The following is a 20492-nucleotide window of genomic DNA, read 5'->3' on the forward strand; positions in this document are numbered from 1 at the left end:
CAGCTGCTGCGAGAGGTTCAACGAATATTGCAAAAAGCAAAGGTGAGAGTGGACAGCCTTGTCTGGTTCCCCTCTGCAGTGTGAAGCTTTGGGATGTTATTTTGTTTGTGGTTACTGAGGCCTTAGATTTATTGTACAGGGTGGAGATCCATTGGATGAATGATTCTCCGAAGCCAAATTTGCCAAGGACAGCTAGGAGGAACGACCAGTTTACTCTATCAAATGCTTTTTCTGCATCGAGTGACAAGATTATTTTTTTCTTTTTAGAGTTCTGTGCCATGTTGATCACATTAAACAGTCTTCTCACATTGTCTGTGGAGTGTCTATTTTTAATAAATCCTGTCTGGTCTTGGTGTATAATTGACTGTACTACTTTCTCTAACCTGGATGTGAGTGCTTTGGAAATACTTTTTAAGTCTGTGTTAATAAGTGAGATGGGACGATAGCTTGAGGGTAATATGGGGTTCTTGTCTGGTTTAAGTAATAATTTAATGTTCGCTGTATTCATGTGACCTCCTACATGACCTTTATTTTTGATCTCTGTTACTACTCTGAAAAATAGTGGAGCCAGCATTGACCAGAAATGTTTTAGGAATTCAGCAGGGAACCCATCTGGACCTGGTGCTTTGCCTGTTGACATGCTGTCTAAAGCATTTTGTAATTCTTGTAAGGTTAATGGTGAGTCTAAGGTGGTTTTCTGATCTATAGTGAGCTGTGGTAGGTTTAGTTTATTAAGAAAGGTTTTAATATCTTCAGTGTCAGGGTTTAAATTTGATGAGTATAAGTTTTGGTAATAATCACGAAAAATGTTATTAATGTCCTGAGGTAAGTTTAAAGTTTGACCTGAGTTATCAGAAATTGCTGCTATAAAGGAATTTTCTTTATTGTGTTTAAGCTGATTTGCTAAGTATTTGCCTGACTTATTATTGTAGTCAAAGTTTTTGTATCGTAATTGTTGCAAAATGAAGTCGGTTTTTTTTAGATAAGATGATATCCAGATTAAGTTTTGCATTTTGAAGTTTTTCCCATAGAAGTTCAGATGGGTTAGCTGCGTATTCTTCTGTAAGTTTCTTAATTTTTTCTTCAAGTGTTTTTTCTGCTATCTGTTCCTGTTTTTTCTTAAAAGAAGAGTATGATATAATCTTCCCTCTAATGACAGCCTTGCCGGTTTCCCAGAGTAAGGACGGTGATACTTCCGGGGAGTCGTTTGTCAATAGAAAGTCCTCCCATTCTTTTCTTATTATTTTTCCAAATTCACTGTCATTAAGTAATGAGGTGTTAAAGCGCCATAGAGAGGATACTTTCTGAATAGAGTCATACTGCAGGGTGAGGGATATTGGGGCATGATCGCTAATAATTATAGGATGTATTTTAGAGGACATCTTATGTATGATGGAATTATTTGAAAGAAAAAAGTCAATTCGGGAGAAGGATTTATGCACGGGGGAGAAGAAGGTATATTCTTTTTTAGTTGGGTTATTCAGTCTCCATACATCTCCTATTCCAAGATCTTCCATGTAATCCATTAATACTTTAGCAGATCGAGATGGTTTTGTATTTGAGCACTTACTAGATCTGTCCAATGATGTGTTGAGCGCCAGATTGAAGTCACCTCCGATGATTAAAGATGAGTCTGCAGAAAGGTCTAAAAGCTCTGAGAAAATTCTATGGAAGAAATCAGGGTCATCATTATTGGGGGCATAGAGATTTAGAATTGTGAAACATTTATTATAGATTACTACTTTGATAATAATATATCTACCCTCTGGGTCTATGACGGAGCTGATTATGTTAACAGGTAACCTTTTGTTGATAAGAACCGAGACTCCTCTTTGTCTGGAATTGAAACATGAGTTATATATCTTATTAAAATTTGAATCTGTCAGGGATTTTTCTTCTGATTTAAGTTTCTTGAAAGAAGACAATGTCTGCATTTAATCTTGAAACATAGTCAAATATCTTAATCTTTTTAGCCTGCGAGCGAATGCCACGCACATTCCAAGAAGTTACTGTAAACTGATACATAGAATGAGGTGAATGTTAGTCCATACAGGTGTAAGCATATCTGAGAATCTGTGGTCATTTGTGCACAACTGTGTTATAAAAGGCTTGGATGCAAGAAAAAAAGAAGAGGAGACACACTTATCATGCGATAACACCACGTGGTAAATGACTGGATCAAAAAGGTTAGTGAAAAGCACAAACATACAACAACAACAATAACAACAACAACAACAGGTATCAAAAGAGTAAAAGGAGCAAGGGGTAATTATAGGAGGTGTAGGAGGTGGGGGGTGTTGTGGGTGTTGAGTGAATGTGAAAGAAAAAAAAGAGTGAGGGGTGGGAGAAGAAAGAGTTGACATGACGGTAAAGAGTGTCCTGTGAGAGAGTACGTGCCGAAAAGTGTTTACCAAAATGTAAGCTAATATGTAGCATACATACAAACATACATACATACACACACGTGTCCATATATACACCTATCCGTGTTTTTTTTTTTTTTTTTTTTTTTTTTTATTTTGGTGTTATTATTTTTATGTATTTATTTATTTTAATTGTTATTATTTTTTTTTTGGAATTATTATTTTATATATATTTTTTTTCCTCTATTTTTATATATATACATACATACACACACACACACAGACATATATGCATACACACACGTACAGCACATATATTTATTTTAACTTTAAAATAATGCTACCTTAACTTCACCTTATGTGGAGAATTATCCTTTGAATGTTAACTCACATATCACCTATGTTTTTTTTTATTATTTTTTTTATTTATTTATTTATTATTATTTCATTATTATTTTTAGATTTGTCTTTCTCAGTAGAGCCAGGGCGTGATGTTTGAATCCCTAAACAGTTGGCCATCTATGTAAAGCTTGTCTACGACCAGTTTGGAATTTTTGCCTTTCTGTCGGTTTTCCTTAAAGATGGGATACAGGGTTTTTCGATGTTAGTTTATTTCCCGAGGGAATTGATCGTTCATGCCGAATTGCGTACCTTTAAGTTCCCGACCTTTACTTTTTACCTGGATTTTCTGTTGAAAGTGTTCAAATTTGGCAATGATGGGACGTGGCCGGTTACCTCTACGTGGTCCGAGGCGATGGACACGGTGAAATGTGATGTTTTTCACGGTTTCTGCCGGGATTTTAAGCGCAGACGACATGAAGTCTTTTAGCAGAGCATCTGGGTTATCGTTGGGGGTCTCTGGGATGCCTGAGAAAATCACATTGTCTCTCATACTGCGAGATTGGATATCCAGGACTGACTCTTTAAGAGACTTGTTTTTGTTCTTCAGCTCTTTTACCTCGGAGCTCACCGCGGATAAAGCCGAATGGATATCATGGTTGTCTTTTTGTAAGTCCTGGATTTGTTGTTTTTTTTTTTTTTTTTTTTTTTTTTTACCCTTTCCCCACATGCTGTTGAAGGTTAACACTACAAGAAGTGCAATCTTTTAACAGCAATGCATATTTTATTATTGCAATTAAATAAATGAATTTATTTCATTGAATAATTGTGACCATCACCAGCCCTCCCTAGGGAAGGGTAAATACTTTATTAAAGGGAGGATGTAAAAAAGAGAGGGCAGTGTTACACCAGGGTGAGGAGGGTGATTCCAAGAACCGCTACTGCAAAATCCATGGGCCGCCCCCGGGCCCGAAGAAGCAGTCGGGCCAGCAGAAAGAGCGGGAAATCTAGGGGCCCCTGGCGACCACCCCACGGCCAAGCAGCCCCCCGAACGCCCCCAAGATCCCAAGCCGAGAGGCAGCCATTGCCCCCCCATAGACACCCGAGAAGGCCCCAAGGAGCCAAGGACCCAGCGCACCACGCCACCGATCCCAACCCCCAGGCCCGCAGTACTTTTTTTAAACATCAGAGGGCGCTTTATATTATCCCTCCAGCAGTGTACCAGCGGGCGGAATCTGCTACTATTTTCTTTCTGGCCGCCTTCTAATACTACTTACATGTTAATGTTACATGTTAATAAATGATTCCTTACCCCTTTAGCACCAAAAGAATATTTGTAATATTACATGAATATCTGTAAAAGTCACGTTTTCTATTAGCTCTGTCTGCTAGCATAGCATCTCTTCTTCACTGCTAGATTAGCTGCATGCCGACCGACCACTGGGTTACCAGCGCCCTCTGCTGGTCCAAACAAATATCTGACGTAAATCAGTGCAATGACTTTTTTTTTTTTTTTTGAAGTCCAATTGTTAAGGCACAAAATACATTTTCAATTGCTGTTTTAAAAAGAAAAAGAACTATTTTGCAGTTTTGCATTGTTTACTATAGAACCAGAATTTAAATTAATAAGTTTCTTCTTCATTTGTATTATTCCTTTATTTATTTCATTCAAGATTTATTTTTAGTTAAATTGCATTGTTTTGAATAGTTTATCAAGGGATTCTTTTGACAATTAAAAATAAAAGAAAAATAATACAGTATTTTTTCCCCCAAAAAAACAAAGAAATATTTTTCAGTCATTTGACTACAGTCCCATTTTGTAAAATAAATCGCGAGAGAATCGTATCGTGAACCCAGTATCATGAATCGAATCATATCGGGAGTTGAGTGAATCGTTACATCCCTAGTTGTGATTTTTGTTCAACACAGGCGACTCATAACGTGCACCCACCCTTTGCAGCACATCAACAGGGTGCTGGGGAGCAACATTTGGACATTTTTACAAAATATTTAAAGAAATAATTCATAGATTTTCCAGAAACTGAATTTATTTAGTTATTTTTAAATTATTTTCATAATATTTTGTGCTTAATTCCTTGGATAATGTAATTCACAAGGCTCGACAAAGTTTTTAACTCTTAAAAGAATTCATAATTTATACATCAGTGTGTTTTTAAAAAAAAATTAAAACTACTGCTTTTTTATGATACAATAACATTTGTCCATTTCTGCATAAATTCATGCATTGTTCTGCATGTTATTATTAGGCACTCTATTTTGCATTGTCTTCCGGAAATGCAGCCTTTTTTGTTTGTTTGTTTTAAGTGATTTCATTGCTGTCGTAAACACGTCCAATTATAAAAAAAATAGTATACAGTAATGTTGAAATTGCATGCCTCATAATCAAATCTGTAGTTTGCTGTTTTAAATAGAAAAACACCTGCTTTGACAAACATCTATGTTCACATGGTAACAAACACCATGCCATTTTTGACATAATAAAAAAAGGAGACAATAAAAGTTTGCAAGTGGACATTTTAATAGCTTAATTGTTTCATAAAAGAGAAAAGGCTTGGGTTCATAGACCTCCTCTTCTCTTCCCCCTAGTCCTGCTCTGCATGGCATCAGTTGGTGTGCTCCATTGGAGAAAAGAGAAGCGCCGTCAGTGATCGACTACGAGAACGATAAAGAGAACATGCCTAATGAGTGTGACTATGAAGATCTACCCAGCATGTACAAAGATGAAGATGATGATGTGGATGAGGACAATGATGAAGACGATGACTCCATATTTACTAGTAAGTGCAGCTTTAATATATGTCCATACAGTATATGCTTGAAACATTAAGATATAGATGATTATCAATATGAGTTCATGTAAGTAGACCACACAATTAAAACTGTCTGATTGTGCAGGGATCTGTCAGTGGTGTCACTGAATTTGGTCACACCCTGTTTTTGAACAAGGGCATGCATATTTAATCGACACATTGGCGGTTAAATTAATTTGTTCCCACACAATTAAAATCTCAATTTTCTTCCAGAATAGTGTTTTTGTTGGTTTAGTTATCTTACCAGGGATTTAAAACTTAATGTTAGTCACAGGTGCAGGAAAGTTTATGATCTGTAGCTGTAGGGGTGTACAGCATAGCCATGCATGCAGATTAATATTTGACTTAACTGGCGTACCGTAGTTTTGTATTAAGTAAAGATTGACACGGACTTGAGATATTTGCTAAATGTTTTAAGGTTTTAGTGACAATATTAAGTTTTTCTGCAACAAGCAGTGGCTTGTGTGTGTGGAGCAAAAATCTCCCCGACGCGGTAGGAGTTCGACCTGAAACTTAGTCGACAGGTTCCAAATACCCCAAGTGTGTGCATCTGTTATTTTGGAGTAACTTGGTGACGCAAAACGTAAATTTTATAATTATGGCTCCCTCGGTAAGAGCACGGTATTGAGTGCGCTACTTCCGGTTCCGGGTTAACGACGTCACTGTTTGGGTTAAAAAAAAAAAAAATGTCAATATTAAAAACATTTTTGTACCGCTAAAAGTAATGTAAGTTAATATTTCATGGTTATTTAATATTATTCCCGTGATTCCAAACTTACTTTAAATCTCGGGTCCTGGACTTCACTTCCTCCTTCGTCTCCATTACTGTGAGCGGCGGCTGTGCCGACGGTCGTTAGCCGATCTTATCGCAAACATTCTGCTTCTTCAAACAGAGGAATTTTACTTTTTTGTGAGCGGATGGATCCATAACACGTCTCTACTATGATTATTGTTTTTTCTGCGCAACGGTGAGTGTTTCTTTTTATATTATTCTGTGTGCTAAGAAAGATGCTAGCAGCTACAATGTAAACACACACACACACGGCTGATGCGCATGCACGGAGTCGATGGATGTAGACACGCCCGCACACGGCTGATGCGCGTGCACGAAGGAGATGGATGTAGACACACACACAGTATTTATAATAAAAATATACTAAATGAGTAAAATAAAACAAAAAACTAAACAATATTTATACAAAAAGTACACAAATTGACAACATAAATGCATAAAAATGCTCCAAAAACACACACAATTACTCCAAAAAACATACATTACAGAAAAATACAACAAACATGAAAATGACTCAAAATACACAAAACAAAATATTCATACAAAAATACACAAACTAACAAGAGAAATGCACAAAACTACATGAAAAAAGATAGAAAAATACACAAAATGATTCCAGAAACACACTGCAATGGCAACAAAAAACAATAATTATACAAATAATGCACAAAAACACAACAGAAAAATACACATAATGACTCCAAAAACATACATTACAGAAAAATACATCAAACAATAAAATATACAGAAATGAGTATAAAAAACAACAAACACATTTATCATGCACATGTCCCTTAAACCAGGGAAATCGCACACGCTATTTTACTTTGCACCCGCAAATAAACCCCTTTATAACACTACTGGGTATGTACACCTTTGTACATCCAACCTTCAAACATATTCTCATTTGGCCATAATTGACAACTGTACTTATGCTCCCACATGAATGCATACTTCCAACGAGCACTGCACTAGATGGATGCACGCACGCACACACACACAGTATTTATAATAAAAATATACTAAATGAGTAAAATAAAACAAAAACTAAACAATATTTATACAAAAAATACACAAAATGACTCCAGAATCACACTACAATGGCAACAAAAAACAATAATTGTACAAAAAATGCACAAAAAGACAACTGAAAGATACAAAATACACATATTGATGACTTCAAAAAACATACATTACAGAAAAATGCAATAAAAATATGAAAATGGCTCAAAATACACAAAACTAAATATTTATACAAAAAATACATAAAACTAAATATTTACACAAAATATACACAAAATCACTCCTGAATCACACTATAATGGCAACAAAAACAATAATTATACAAAAAATGCACAAAAACACAACAGAAAGATACAAAATACGCAATTATACCCCTTATGCTCCCACATGAATGCATACTTCTGACGGGCACTGTACTAATAATTTTAGAATAAGAAAAGCCTTTTTTTTTTTTTTTTTTTAAAATAACAGCAAAGCATAACAACAGGTTACATGTATTCTGTTTTTTTTTTTTTTTTTTTTTTTTTTTGCAGGAAGGCTGTACTTGAATTATCAGTAGCATAACCATAGCATCTGCATTGCTTCACCCCATGGTATTAAATTCAGAGGGTCCATCTCTTATAGTGGGGTCTCCTAACCCTCTTCCTCTGGTCAGGGGTCTGCAACCTTTACTTACAAGGAACCATTTTGTCTCATCTCACCTGGATTAAAGTCCTTCTAGAGCCGACAAAATATTTTCTCAATGAAGACAATACAGTGAAATAAATTCTATACTGTTAAAATTATATAGAATAAAGTTTGATTTAATTTGATTTGATTTATATTGATCATGTAAATGGCAACATAAAAACAGTTTCAAATAAAATTAAATTAAATTGACCTCAAGAAATAAAACAGTATCTTGAATTTTCAAATTCTTACACATCTTGGTTTACATGAATACAATGTTATATAAAGGAGATATTTTTTAGTTAGTGTATTTGAAAGGCCACCAAAAGTAACTTGAATTTGATAACACATGATCATGTGGTCAACACATGCTAATTGCTAATTTCTTGCCACACATGAAGCATGCATATTTAATCGACACATTGGCGGTTAAATTAATTTGTTCCCACACAATTAAAATCTCAATTTTCTTCCAGAATAGTGTTTTTGTTGGTTTAGTTATCTTACCAGGGATTTAAAACTTAATGTTAGTCACAGGTGCAGGAAAGTTGATGATCTGTAGATGTTGCAGGAAATGAAGTAGGAAGGTGCTGAGTCATTGCACAACATGATTTATTTTAGGATAACAAATTGTTATAAATTGTCATTAAATTGTCATTATTAACCTCTGTAAAAAAAAAACTCTATTTCAATAGTTTTTTGTTTTTTTTAAGCTAAAGGGAGCCATTGCAAAAGAGTCAAAGGGCCACATTATGCCCCAGAGCCGCAGGTTGCAGACCCCTGCCCTGGGATAACCACAGCTGAACATCTGGCCTGGCATTATAGTCCATCAGTTCTGGTCCCTCCATGCTGGCTCTGATGAGCGTGTAAGCTCTATCGCTGCGTTCGGACCGTTCTTCCTTTACTGCTGATCTCAATGTGAGCACCCACTGAGGGGCTCGTTATGCCTAGCTCCGTTCACAGACCGCGCACACTCCAAAGGAGCACATTGGTGTTTATACTTGGTACATTAACCGTTGCATTACCCACTGCCAAGTTACGTGAGCGTGCGCCTTCTCCTCACCCGCAGCGCGGAGAGAGAGAAAGAGAAGTGCACTCAGTGGGACGTGACGAAGTGCTCAGCCGCTTCGTCCAAAATAAGGTCACCCATACACACTCACACAGATGCAACCAGATAAAATTTTCACTCACACACACTGAAAATATACTCGCATATGCAACCATTTTGGTCGCAGTCTTAAGCCCTGTTGTGTGTTGGCATAATGGACTGGTGACTTATTATGGTTATCCATGTGTGTACTCCAGTGACGTGCCGTGACCACTAGAGTTGGGTTGGCACGTTGCAAATCGAGACCACCAATGACATTTTCATATGTTTCTGCTGTCAAGTGTTAATTAAATTCAAATCAATTTTATTTGTATAAAGCAATTTCCAACAAAGTCATCTCAATGCACTTATCAAAATATAAAATTCATAATAAGAAAGAAAAAACCCAACAAGATCCACATGAACAAGTGTTTAGCCATCTAACAAAATCAACATCATAAAACACCATTAAAGAAACAATTATTTAATTTAGCTTCCATACTCTCCCAACGAGATATATCTCATGACACGGCAGTGCATCCGTTGTTTGTGTTGCAAACACAAAAACACAGAGAAAATGACAAAAACAACTCAGAACAGCCTCAGTGAGGAGCATCCACAAAGTCAATCCTTCCTTTTGTTCCATTCACTGTGAAAAGTATGAAACATGTTCTGACCTTACTTTTGCTGAAGCTCTGGTAACTCAGGTGTTGGTCTCCATCTTTTAAAAGCTGTCGTTTTTCCTCAAAACAAAGTTTCTCTATCGTCTCTAGCGCTGTCATCATGACTGTAGTGTTATCCTGCCCACTCGCTAGAGAACGTAGCAGCAGCGGTCACATGAGATCAATTCACTAATGTACTGTGAACTTACGTATAGCATTTAGCATAGCACGGTTACGTGCAAAGACAGCTCTCTACACTGCCTACACTACCTTTGCACTTAAATGGTTGTCATCTTGGGGACCTGACTGCGCATGCGCAAACACGTAAAAACACGCAATGGGAACGGAGGCAGAAGAGCAACGTGCCTTTGGGAGGGGGCGTGGCCTCCCTCTGCCTTACAGCGGAGTGAAAAAAAAAAAAAAAGACTGTGCAGCTGTTCCAGGAAATAGCGCTGTTTAGTAATTTGGGCTATGAAACGCACAAAATGCGGACACTTTCAAACTTATAGGTACTGCAGGCTATTGGAAATGGAAAAATAAACCATTTATAATTATATTATAATAAAAAAAAAAAAATCATAATTAAAACAAATAATCAAAATATCAATTCACCCTTGTGTAGGCACTGCCTACCTTGCCTACCCTGACGGCACGTCACTGGTGTACTCATCCTTGCTCCCTAAACAAACTGTAAAAGAAAAGTGACAGAAGATAGGAGGCTCAACTCTGCTGTGTTTTTTACTTCTGTCTTTTAAAATACCACAACAGTAAGGCACAGGAGTGTTTATTGTCAGAATTCAGCTACACACACAGACCAGCTTTCAAGTCGTGGAGGACTGATATTGGTCAACAATAGGCTAAAATGAAACAGGCTAAAATGCGCTTAATGGTCAGTTTTTGAGCAAGATTCATACTGACACCCAAAGCTTTGAATGGGTTGCTTTCCAGGCAGTAGGCTGTAATTTATCTTGTCTGGGGAGGTTTTTTAGTAACCAAAGAAATTCTAAAAGATTGAATATTGTTAAGAGCAGGGATGAAACTTAATTTGGGCTGCTATTTTATTTATTTTTATTGTTATTTCAAAAAGATGGACAGACAACAATTATAACTGTAATATTAAAGGGTACCCTTACTGTGAAGTCAATTATTGTTCTTCTTATTCCTGAATGTGTTTAAAAAACCATAGAATTGGTATTTCTTTAAAAATCACAATTTAAAACATATTCTAATCTCTGAGCATTGTACATTCAAGATCACCTCAGGTAATTTCAAATTTTTCAATCAAATACGGTATAGGGATCACATTGTTTTTTAGTGTCAGTGGACTTATTAATCCACTTTAAAATAAGCTCTTGTTTTAAAGCAGTCATCTGAAAAGTACCTGGAACAAACAGATCTTTTTGGGACGAGGGCCGCTTCCAAAGATGAACTACAACTATTGTTGACAAATTGTTTCATCCAAAAGAGGGCTGTTTTCTTCACATCCAAAAATTAAAAACTAAAGGCAGGCAGCTACATGATATAAAGCTTGAAAAAGTGATTTTTAGATGATACCGCCCCCTTTAAAAATATTACATATTATTTTAGGGCGGGACCAAAATATATCTAGACAGTTTGTAGTGTACAGCCTCCACTCCCTCCCCTTTTCTCCAACATTCACTGGTAATGTCTGATTTTGATTTTTCACTCTTTTTTTGTTAAAAATCATTTTTTTATATATTTTCGTTGATATGCTTTCACTAGTTGAGTGAATAACAATATTCTTACAAATTGGTGGCCAGATTTAATCTTGCATAGTCTCTCCATTTTGGTGACTCCCAATTTTTCTTAGTTTGTTTTTAGTGTGTTGAGTATTATCAGTCATACTTATGATAGATTGATATTTTTTTCAGTTAATTTTTCCACGTGTTTTCCCCTTCTGGATGTTAATAATCAGTTTCTCTATAGGTTAACTATAATGCCAATTTAAATATTTTAAGCATCAAAAGCAATCTGATCGTGTTAATTGTAATGATTTGTAGTTTGAAATTGAAATGTTTGTACAGCACTTTGTGATTCATATCTGTGAAAAGGGCCTCATAAATAAAATGTACTTACTTACTTACTAGTACAAATTAATATGTAGTGCAAATGTATTTAAGATCGTGTCTTTAGGAGTTGTTGCTGTTACTGTAGAATCTGTAGAATCACTCCAGCCCAGCACCTCTCACCATTGGCAACTCCAGAGAGGAAGAGAGTCCAATCCCTGTCGAGAAGACGGAGCCCTTTTTATGTCAAGGTGAGGCCGACTATATCTTGTCGAAACTTCCCAACCTCGCACACAAGCTCGGGGTTCTTCCCCACCAGAGAGGTGACGTTCCACATTCCTAAATCCAGCTACAGTAGCCGGGGATCGGATTGCTAAGGCTCTCGCCTTGGACTACCACCCGTTCAACAATGCACCAACCCCATACGATCCCTCCTGCGGGTGGTGAGCCCACGGGAGGGCGGGCCAACGTCATCCTTTTAGGCTCTGCTCGGCCGGGGCCTGTGGGCATAGACCAAGTCATCAGGTGCACACTCTGGAGCCCTAACCCCAGGCCTGGCTCCAGGTTGGGGCCCTAGTAGCGCCAATCCGTGAACTTCCTGCGTAGGTTTTTCTTCATATGTGGCTTTCGAACCGCTCTTGGTCGGACCCGTCACCAATCCAATGTGAACATTTTTAAATTCAAGTTAAAGGCAATATTTTTCTCTACTGCCTAGAACTGAGAGGGAGATTTTTAATCATTGTATTGTTGATTTAATGTTTTTACTGCTGATTTTAATGTTCTTATTGATTTGTGAACTGTTTAACATTTAATCATGTAAAGCCTTGTGTATGAAATAAGCTATACAAATAAATGTGCCTTTCCTTGCCTATTGTTTAAGTATAGTTTTTCTTCATGTTCTTCATAAACATAAAACCATAAAACAATCAAATAAAAACAAATTATTGACTGACATACTCACTGCTTTTAAGCCTAAACATATACTAGATACATTCATTGTATACCATCTCAAATATACTAAATACGTTGTAATTTCTTTGGAGTTTGTATTTTTCAATGGAAACTTTAAAATTAGGTCAAAGTACTTGAAAGAATGCTTCTGGGGTTTTAATTTATATGAATAATTAATTGTGCATTTGAGGGTATTTTTTTTATTACAAAGTAATTTGATTATACAATGTTGTGTGAATATTCCCCTTTGCGCATGCATAGTGTGAGTATGTATACCAACAATGTCACCTGTGACCCCTGGATAACCCAGAGGAAGCCTATGTCTTTCGGTGTCACTCCAGGGCACTTTCCTACAGAATCTTCTCGCAAGCACACAAGGATTCCAAGTGACAAAGAGCTCTGGTGGTCATTCGGGATTCATAGAACCATAGTTACATTTGTAACTCTTTGTTCTATTTCATCCTTGCTGTCGCTAGAGTAGTGCTTTAAGCACTGAATGAATTATACCAGAAAAGTCACGAAGAATCCTGCTAACCACCCTTCAGTGTGTAGGGTCAGAGGACCCTGGCCGAAGGACCACCGCCAATTGATGGGGGGTGGCCACATTCGCCCTGTAGAATCAGGAAAAAAATGCCTGGTGATGACCATGAGGCCATGGCACAGATATCCTCCAGGGGCAGTCCCCTCAGGGGAGCTTCTAATGTAGCAACACTCCTGATGGTAGCGTATGGTTACTTCAAGTTCAAGTTATTTGCCGTTTGCTGTAAAAAAAAAAAAAATTAAAAAAAAACCCCACATTGGAATATTTGTGCAAAAATACACCAGTGTGCACGAGAGACAACGAAACACCAAAATAGACAGATGTAATTAATACAGGAGAAGTACAAAGTGAAACATTTGAAACTATAAAATGATAAAAACACGCATATATCCTACTTAAAACAATACAACAATAAAGCAATAAAACAATACAGCGCAAGAGCAGCCTTCAAAGTGCTTTGTTCAGCCTAATAACAGCTTGTGGGAAGCTGTTAACGTGGCGAGATATCCTGCATCTCAACGAACGATATCTTGTCCCGGAGGGAAGGAGCTAGAACATGGCTTTACCAGATGGCCAGTACCAGAAGAGTCGTTGATGATTCTCAACGCTCGATGTAGTCTGCAGTCATAAAGAGCCTCCAGAACAGGCAGCTCACAGCTCAGTCCTTTTTGCAGAGTGAACCACCTTGTTCAGAGCTTTCCTTTCTTTGTGGTTACCAAACCACACTGTCATAGAGCTAACAAGCAGACTTTCTATGGTGCAGTGATCAAAGTTCAGCAGATTCTTAAAGTTATTTCTAAAGATCCCATGCTGGGGACCTCGTGGCATCTTGGAGGATGCAACCTCCAAGCCCCTTTCGAGAATGGCGACACCAGCTTGTGGCTACCAATCTTGCCATTGTTGACCATCATGTCACGACATGATATTGCTTCCACATAGACTCTGCATTGACTGAGAAAGCCCTTTGTCCAGAAGAGCCTGGAGGAAGTCCAGAATAGTTGGCACAGGGCAGTCCACTGGGTCCTCATCCTGCCTTGTGCACCAGTCGGAAAAGAGTTTCCATCTGTTTTCTTACTGAAGGCGAGTAGATTGCGCTCTTACATTCATTATAGTATACAGTATCTAACAAGGTCTGCACAGACACCCCCCAGTGGCCAAATGCACAGTTGAAGGTGTTGCAGATTGGGGTTCCAGATCCGCCTTGCCATTTGGGACTGGAGATCCCTCCTGTTGGAAAGACGCCAAGGTGTGGCAAGAAGTACCTGAAAGCCAGATAAACTGCCTGCAGCTTCAACACATTGATGTGTGCACATTGGTCTTCCAGAGGCCAAAGCCCATGGACCGTCCGGTTCTGCCACACTGCACACCATCCTGTGGCAACAATCTCCACTAATCGCAGAACATCTGCTGTGGTTAGCATGTGTAAATGTATGACCTTCATCAATTTGTTAAACCCTCTGAGGTCTAGGATTGGGTCGAATCCATTATGCATGGTTGCTAGGGTCTGCAGCAGGGATCTGATTTGGGCCAATTCAGCAGACAGCTGCTCCACTTAAGATGACAAAGCACTATAGTCAGATTTCACACTCTACCTGGAGGGGGCAGTTGCCGTAGCCTATGCCTGCCGCTTAGAGCGTGTCTCACAGGCCAAGGTGGGCCTCCACCCCCGCCAATCTGGCAACCTTTACTGCCCGAAGCAAGTAGCCGCAGTTCATGCAGGGCTGCCTAAGAGCGCCTCCCGCAGGTGCTCAGGACCAAGGGATGCGGGGCATTGATTATGGCCATCCTCTGTCTGTAAAGAAGCCCCACAGGATGTGCAGATATGGGAGCCATCCATTGTAGTTGCACTGAAAAACCCAAAACACTTATCTCAGTTAGCACAGCTGTTCTTGCTCAGCAGGCTAACCTTAGAGAAAGGGGGCATATACGCCACCTGTCCGATATCCCCAAGCACTCCTCGGCTTAGCCTGAGCGCGAACCACTGTACTGTGGTCCTCACCCGAACTGGGTTCATTGACAGAGGTTGATACCAGCTCACACCTGATGAGGCTAATGTAAACAAGTCTATGCTTGGCTCACCCACCATCAAACAAATAGTCGGCTAACTTAAACGTCAGGAGGAGGCTGCACAAACGCCCTCGTAACCGACAATCTTTCTACTTTTTTTTTTAAAGAGTCAGTCTGCCAAATAAGGGGCTATTTACCTTGTCCGCTATGTTTTGGCGGGACCAAACGCGAACTATATGCTGGGTGGAGGCGGCGCTCACACGGCCTGTGCCAACAGTGGTTGATGCTAATAGGTGAATCTACCGCTATCAAAAACATTCACCGTCGCAACTTCTGGAGGGAGAACTTCCGCTGCTTTGACCTACCACGGTCGAAAGAAAAAATGGAGAAACACTGGAAGATATAAGCTTCCTCCGGATCATCCAGGGATCCCAAGTGACATTGTTGTTATACTGTACATACTTGCACTGCGCATGGGCAAAGGGGTATATTAAATGCTTAAAGCACTGCCTCTGGCGGTCAGCAGTGATGAAACAGAACAGTTTTCATAATGTTTGTTTTTCTTGTTTTATCCTTTTGTCTTTCTCAAAGAATAGTCCTGTTATTTATCACTTGAAGGTTTCAACCAACCATAGTTGTTATCATACATATCTCTCCTCTTTGCGACATTCTGACCTTTGTCTCTGTGTGCAGGTACTTTGACTTATAAGGTGCTGAGAAAAGACTCTCTGGCCATCAAGCTGATTAACCGGCCATCCAAACAAGAGTTGGAAGAGAAAAACATCCTTCCCATGCAGACAGATAAGGAGAGACTGGAGTTACGGCAGCAGATAGGAACCAAACTCACCAGGTGAGACACAAGCAATAAACAATCTGTATGTCTTTTCCTTTCAGTGATGTAGCTCTTTTCCAAGCAGAGCTCTGTGGCTCCCATTGAGCAGCATTCTGTTTGAATATCTTAGGCCTATGAGAGGCTCCAAAGGCATCCCTCTGCTTTCCCCCTTCTCATCATGTGATAACAGTAAATGCTTCATACTGGTAAAATCGAGGTGACCTTATTTTAAGGATGGTAAATGGACTTGATTTATGTAGCGCTTTATCCCCACACTGAAGCAGTCTCAAAGCGCTTTACATAACAGCTCATTCACCCAATCACTCTCACATTCACACACCAGTGGGACTGGACTGCCATGCAAGGCGCTAGTCGACCACTGGGAGCAACTTAGGGTTCAGTGTCTTGCCCAAGGACACTTTGACACATAGTCAGGTACTGGGATCGAACCCCCAACCTCTCGATCAGAAGACGACCCTCTACCACCTGAGCCACGGTCGCCCAGGATGCATCATGCACATGTACTCTCTCTACTCACACCATCCTCCTGTTCGACTTCTCCCGTGCTCAGGGATGTATGTGCCAAACTATCTCCAACTGACTCCTCTATACAGTCACATGCTGCATCATAGGAGCAGTGTACACAACTTGCGTACAACTGTACAACTTGTGGTTTGTACAGTACACATATGTTGAGGTTGGACATTTCTGCTGAGCAGATTAAACATGAGTTTTCTCAAATGTTTATTTTTTTATTTGACTGAATTACGTGGCTAGATAAGAAATACGTGAAAACATTAAAGGGCAGATTCACTAAGATCTGAAATGAAGGGTAGTAAAGCAGGTGTCCCTAAATCCTTTGGTGGTGCTGTTTCCTCACCTGCTGTGGGGAATTCACTGATATTGTGGTGCAAATTGGTGCACTTGTAGACAAGGTAGAGCCCACCCTCTTTGAGGTTGTACTCGTACTACCAGCTCGGGCCGTTCCAAGCTCACAGCAGGAATCCTCCCTCCCTGTCCCTTTTCTGGCATGGTAGAATGGACATGATCACCAGCTCAACTCGGTTCCCACAGACAAACATGTCATCACGTTAATTTATGACATGTATGGCATTACGTCACCATTAAGCGATTCTGGGTTTGTTGCTGACAGTATATGCTCATTGCTGTTAATTTCATATCTTCTGTTGGGCAGGGTAACTATACTTCAAGATTTACCCAGACACGTGCTCTTTTCACGGCTGGATTACACGAATGGACTGGGTTTCCCAGGGCCCCTGAAGCAACACGTTAATTTAAATGACCGTAACTCTGCTCATATTTGTTCTATCGAGAAATTCCACCAGTTTATGAAAGATAAATTGCTATTTACAGCCAGTATCGGTAAATTTTACTCACACGTAACGGAAACATTAAAGATGCCGCTTTGTTTTGACAAAATCGACATGAGGAACAGAGAGAGAACCAAGTGAGTGAGAAAGAAAGAGAGAGATTAAAACAGACACTGCCTTTTCTGTTTAGGGAAACCAGTCTCAAACTGGCCGTTTTTCCCCTCACCTCTCCTCCTGCTGTTCATCCCTTTTTCACCTAAATATGCGGGCGCCGCATATGGCTGCTCCGGTTGTTGATGTGTATTCTTTTGCTGCAACTACCAAGTCAAATTGCTAGTATTGTTCTAAACTGTACCTGGCAAACACATATATGATCTGACGAGAAACCTGAAACCAACAAGGCTTTAGCTATGAGACAAAGAAAGGAAGCAACAAATGTTTACTGTGGACCCACATAGTTGGTAAACCTCCTGTATATCAAAGAACTAGAGCCGGAGTCCGACATTTTAATGGCGTACCGCTGAGGCTAGTCTGGGACCAAGGAACTTCTCTGTTTCCTAAGTCAATATAACATTCTAGCAACTGTGCTGGCTTGGTAAAATGCATATTGCATTAAATTAATATCATATGAAGCAGTTAATACACCTCACTAGGCTTCATTTAAGGCTTCTGAAGTTCACAAACTGAGCTCCTTGATTAACTGCCTGTCACAAACCAAGCAGTGGTTAAGCAACAACAGTCTTCAACTAAACACAGAAAAGACAGAGATGCTTATCATTGCCCCCGATAGTGCCACTTCCACGATTAAGCAGCACTTAGGTGATCTGAGCCTCTCGGCCAAAACTAAACTGAGGAATTTTTTGGCAGGGATGCTAATTTGTTCTTGCTGGTAGGTGCTCACTACAGGTTTGCGCATCAATCCAAAAATATGGATAGTATCGATACCAGCGTTGAGATTAGTATTGAATGAGTATTGACTCAAGTAAGCACCTACGGAGATTACAGAGCAACCACAGAGACGGCGCCTGTGTCTTGGGGTGATCTTTGATAAAGCCATGTCATTAGATCATTAGGCAGCTCGTTAAAAACTGCTTCTTCCAGCTGCGCAATATCACTAAACTCAGGCCGATGGTGACTAAGGACAAGCTCGAAAGGATTATTCATGGTTTTGTGTCCTTGCGGCTAGACTACTGCAACAGCATATTCATCTGTCTCAACAAGAAAGAGTTTAGTCACCTCCAATATGTCCAAAACTCAGCAGCGAGGCTATTGACCGGCACCAACAAGAGATTCCACTTTACACCGGTTATGAAATCACTTCACTGGCTCCCTGTTGTTTATCGTGTCCAGTTCAAAACTTTGGAACTGATGTTTCGAGCCCCACATTGTCAGGCTCCTCTCTGCATCACTGACCTGATCAAGCCCTGCAGCTCAACTCGAAGCCTGAGGTTGTCTGGGCAGAGCCTGCTGATGGTCCCAATAACTCGTTTTTAAAACTTGGGGAGACCGATCCTTCAAAGCACCTTTGGAATAAACTTTCTTCAGACCTGCAGTCTATGGATTCAGTGGATGCCTTCAAAAAGCACCTAAAAACCTATTTGTTTCAGCAAGAATTGTAGTCCAACCTGACATAGCGTTTTGTTATACTTTATACTATTTACTTGATTACATGCTCTTATACCTATTTATTAATTTTACTACTGTGAAGCACTTTGTGACTATTGTCTGTGAGAAGCGCTATACAAATACATTTTACAATTGTTAGGCTAATGCTAACGTTAGGCTAATGCTGAAGTTAGGTTCATGCTAATGCTAGGTTAATGCTAATGCTAGGCAAATGCTAAGCTATGCTAGGCAAAATGTTAAGTTAATGCTAATGTTAATGCTAGGCTAATAATAACGATAATGTTAATGCTAGCTAATGCAGTACGATGCGAGCCAGCACCTGTATCCTCACTTGCATTCTCTTCAGGAAATGCAAATATTCTAGTTAAAATTATTTTATTATACTAGAAAAGTTGACTGGAGCCTTTTATCATCTCTGCTGTGAAACACAATGTGACATGTGATTTGGGAAATTGGGCTGTCAGTCAGCAGAAGTATTATCCAGAGACATTGGCACATGGTGTCATCCCCTGCTGTGACTGAAACATTACTTGTTCCAACCTACCCTGTCTGCTTTCTTGTCATGATCTCAAAAAAGCTTTGCAACACAATGCAGCTAAATGATCAGAATGAGAAAAGTTTTTATTCACCAAATACAGCTTAAAAACAGTACAAAGAACTTTACTTGGTATGGTGCGAAGAACAAAAAACAAACCAGAAACAGCACTAATTATAATAATAATACATATAAAGGATAATAGTTAAATATATACATATACATAGTATATACAAGTGCTGCAGGTAATATCGTCTTTATGGAGGTGGTGATAGGGGGGTCATTGGAGGACCAGGGCTGTGTTCATGAGGCTGGTGGCAGAAAGAAAGAAACTGTTTTTGTGTCCGGAGGTTCTGGTCCTGATGGAACAATCTTCTCTTCGGAGTCCTGGAGGGAGGGCAGATAGCAACCGATGACATTTTCTGCAAAGTGGATGATGCGCTGCAGTCTAACCTTGTCTCTGGCTGTAGCTGCAGCGTACCAGATGGTGATGGAGGAGCAGAGGATGGACTTAATGACGGAGCTGTAGAAGTTCACCATCATCTTTGTTGGCAGACTGAACTTCTTCAGCTGCCGCAGGAAGTACATCTTCTGCTGAGCTTTTTTGATAAGGGAGCTGATGTTCAGCTCCCACTTGAGGTCCTGGGTGATGATGGTCCCCCAGGAAGCAGGTTTAGGTCATTCTGGCCTTCAATTCTTTTGACCTGGTTAAATGAAAAGGGACTGCAGTTTATAGCATTGTCTAGATTAGATTAGAATATGCATTAAAAATCAGTCTTAGACAGTATTTCAGTGTAGTTGTCAGCTTTCAAGAAGAAAATGGTTTTAAACTACATTTTTTAATATGTATATGACAAACTGTTAAAGTTTACCTT

At 39.3% G+C, this 20492-nt stretch overlaps 1 protein-coding gene across 2 annotated transcripts in view; it reads left to right on the forward strand.

Moving 5' to 3' along the window:
* LOC114458932 (phosphatase and actin regulator 1-like) overlaps window positions 1-20492 on the forward strand; it is a 98836-nt gene that overhangs the window by 55361 nt on the left and 22983 nt on the right. For both annotated transcript variants that reach the window (XM_028441314.1, XM_028441313.1), the window contains exons 6-7: window positions 5310-5500; window positions 15987-16143. In XM_028441314.1, the coding sequence (XP_028297115.1) occupies window positions 5310-5500; window positions 15987-16143 (348 nt within the window). The remainder of the gene's footprint in view (window positions 1-5309; window positions 5501-15986; window positions 16144-20492) is intronic.

Source organism: Gouania willdenowi, unplaced genomic scaffold (assembly GCF_900634775.1).
Source record: "Gouania willdenowi unplaced genomic scaffold, fGouWil2.1 scaffold_215_arrow_ctg1, whole genome shotgun sequence".
Lineage (NCBI taxonomy): Eukaryota > Metazoa > Chordata > Actinopteri > Blenniiformes > Gobiesocidae > Gouania > Gouania willdenowi.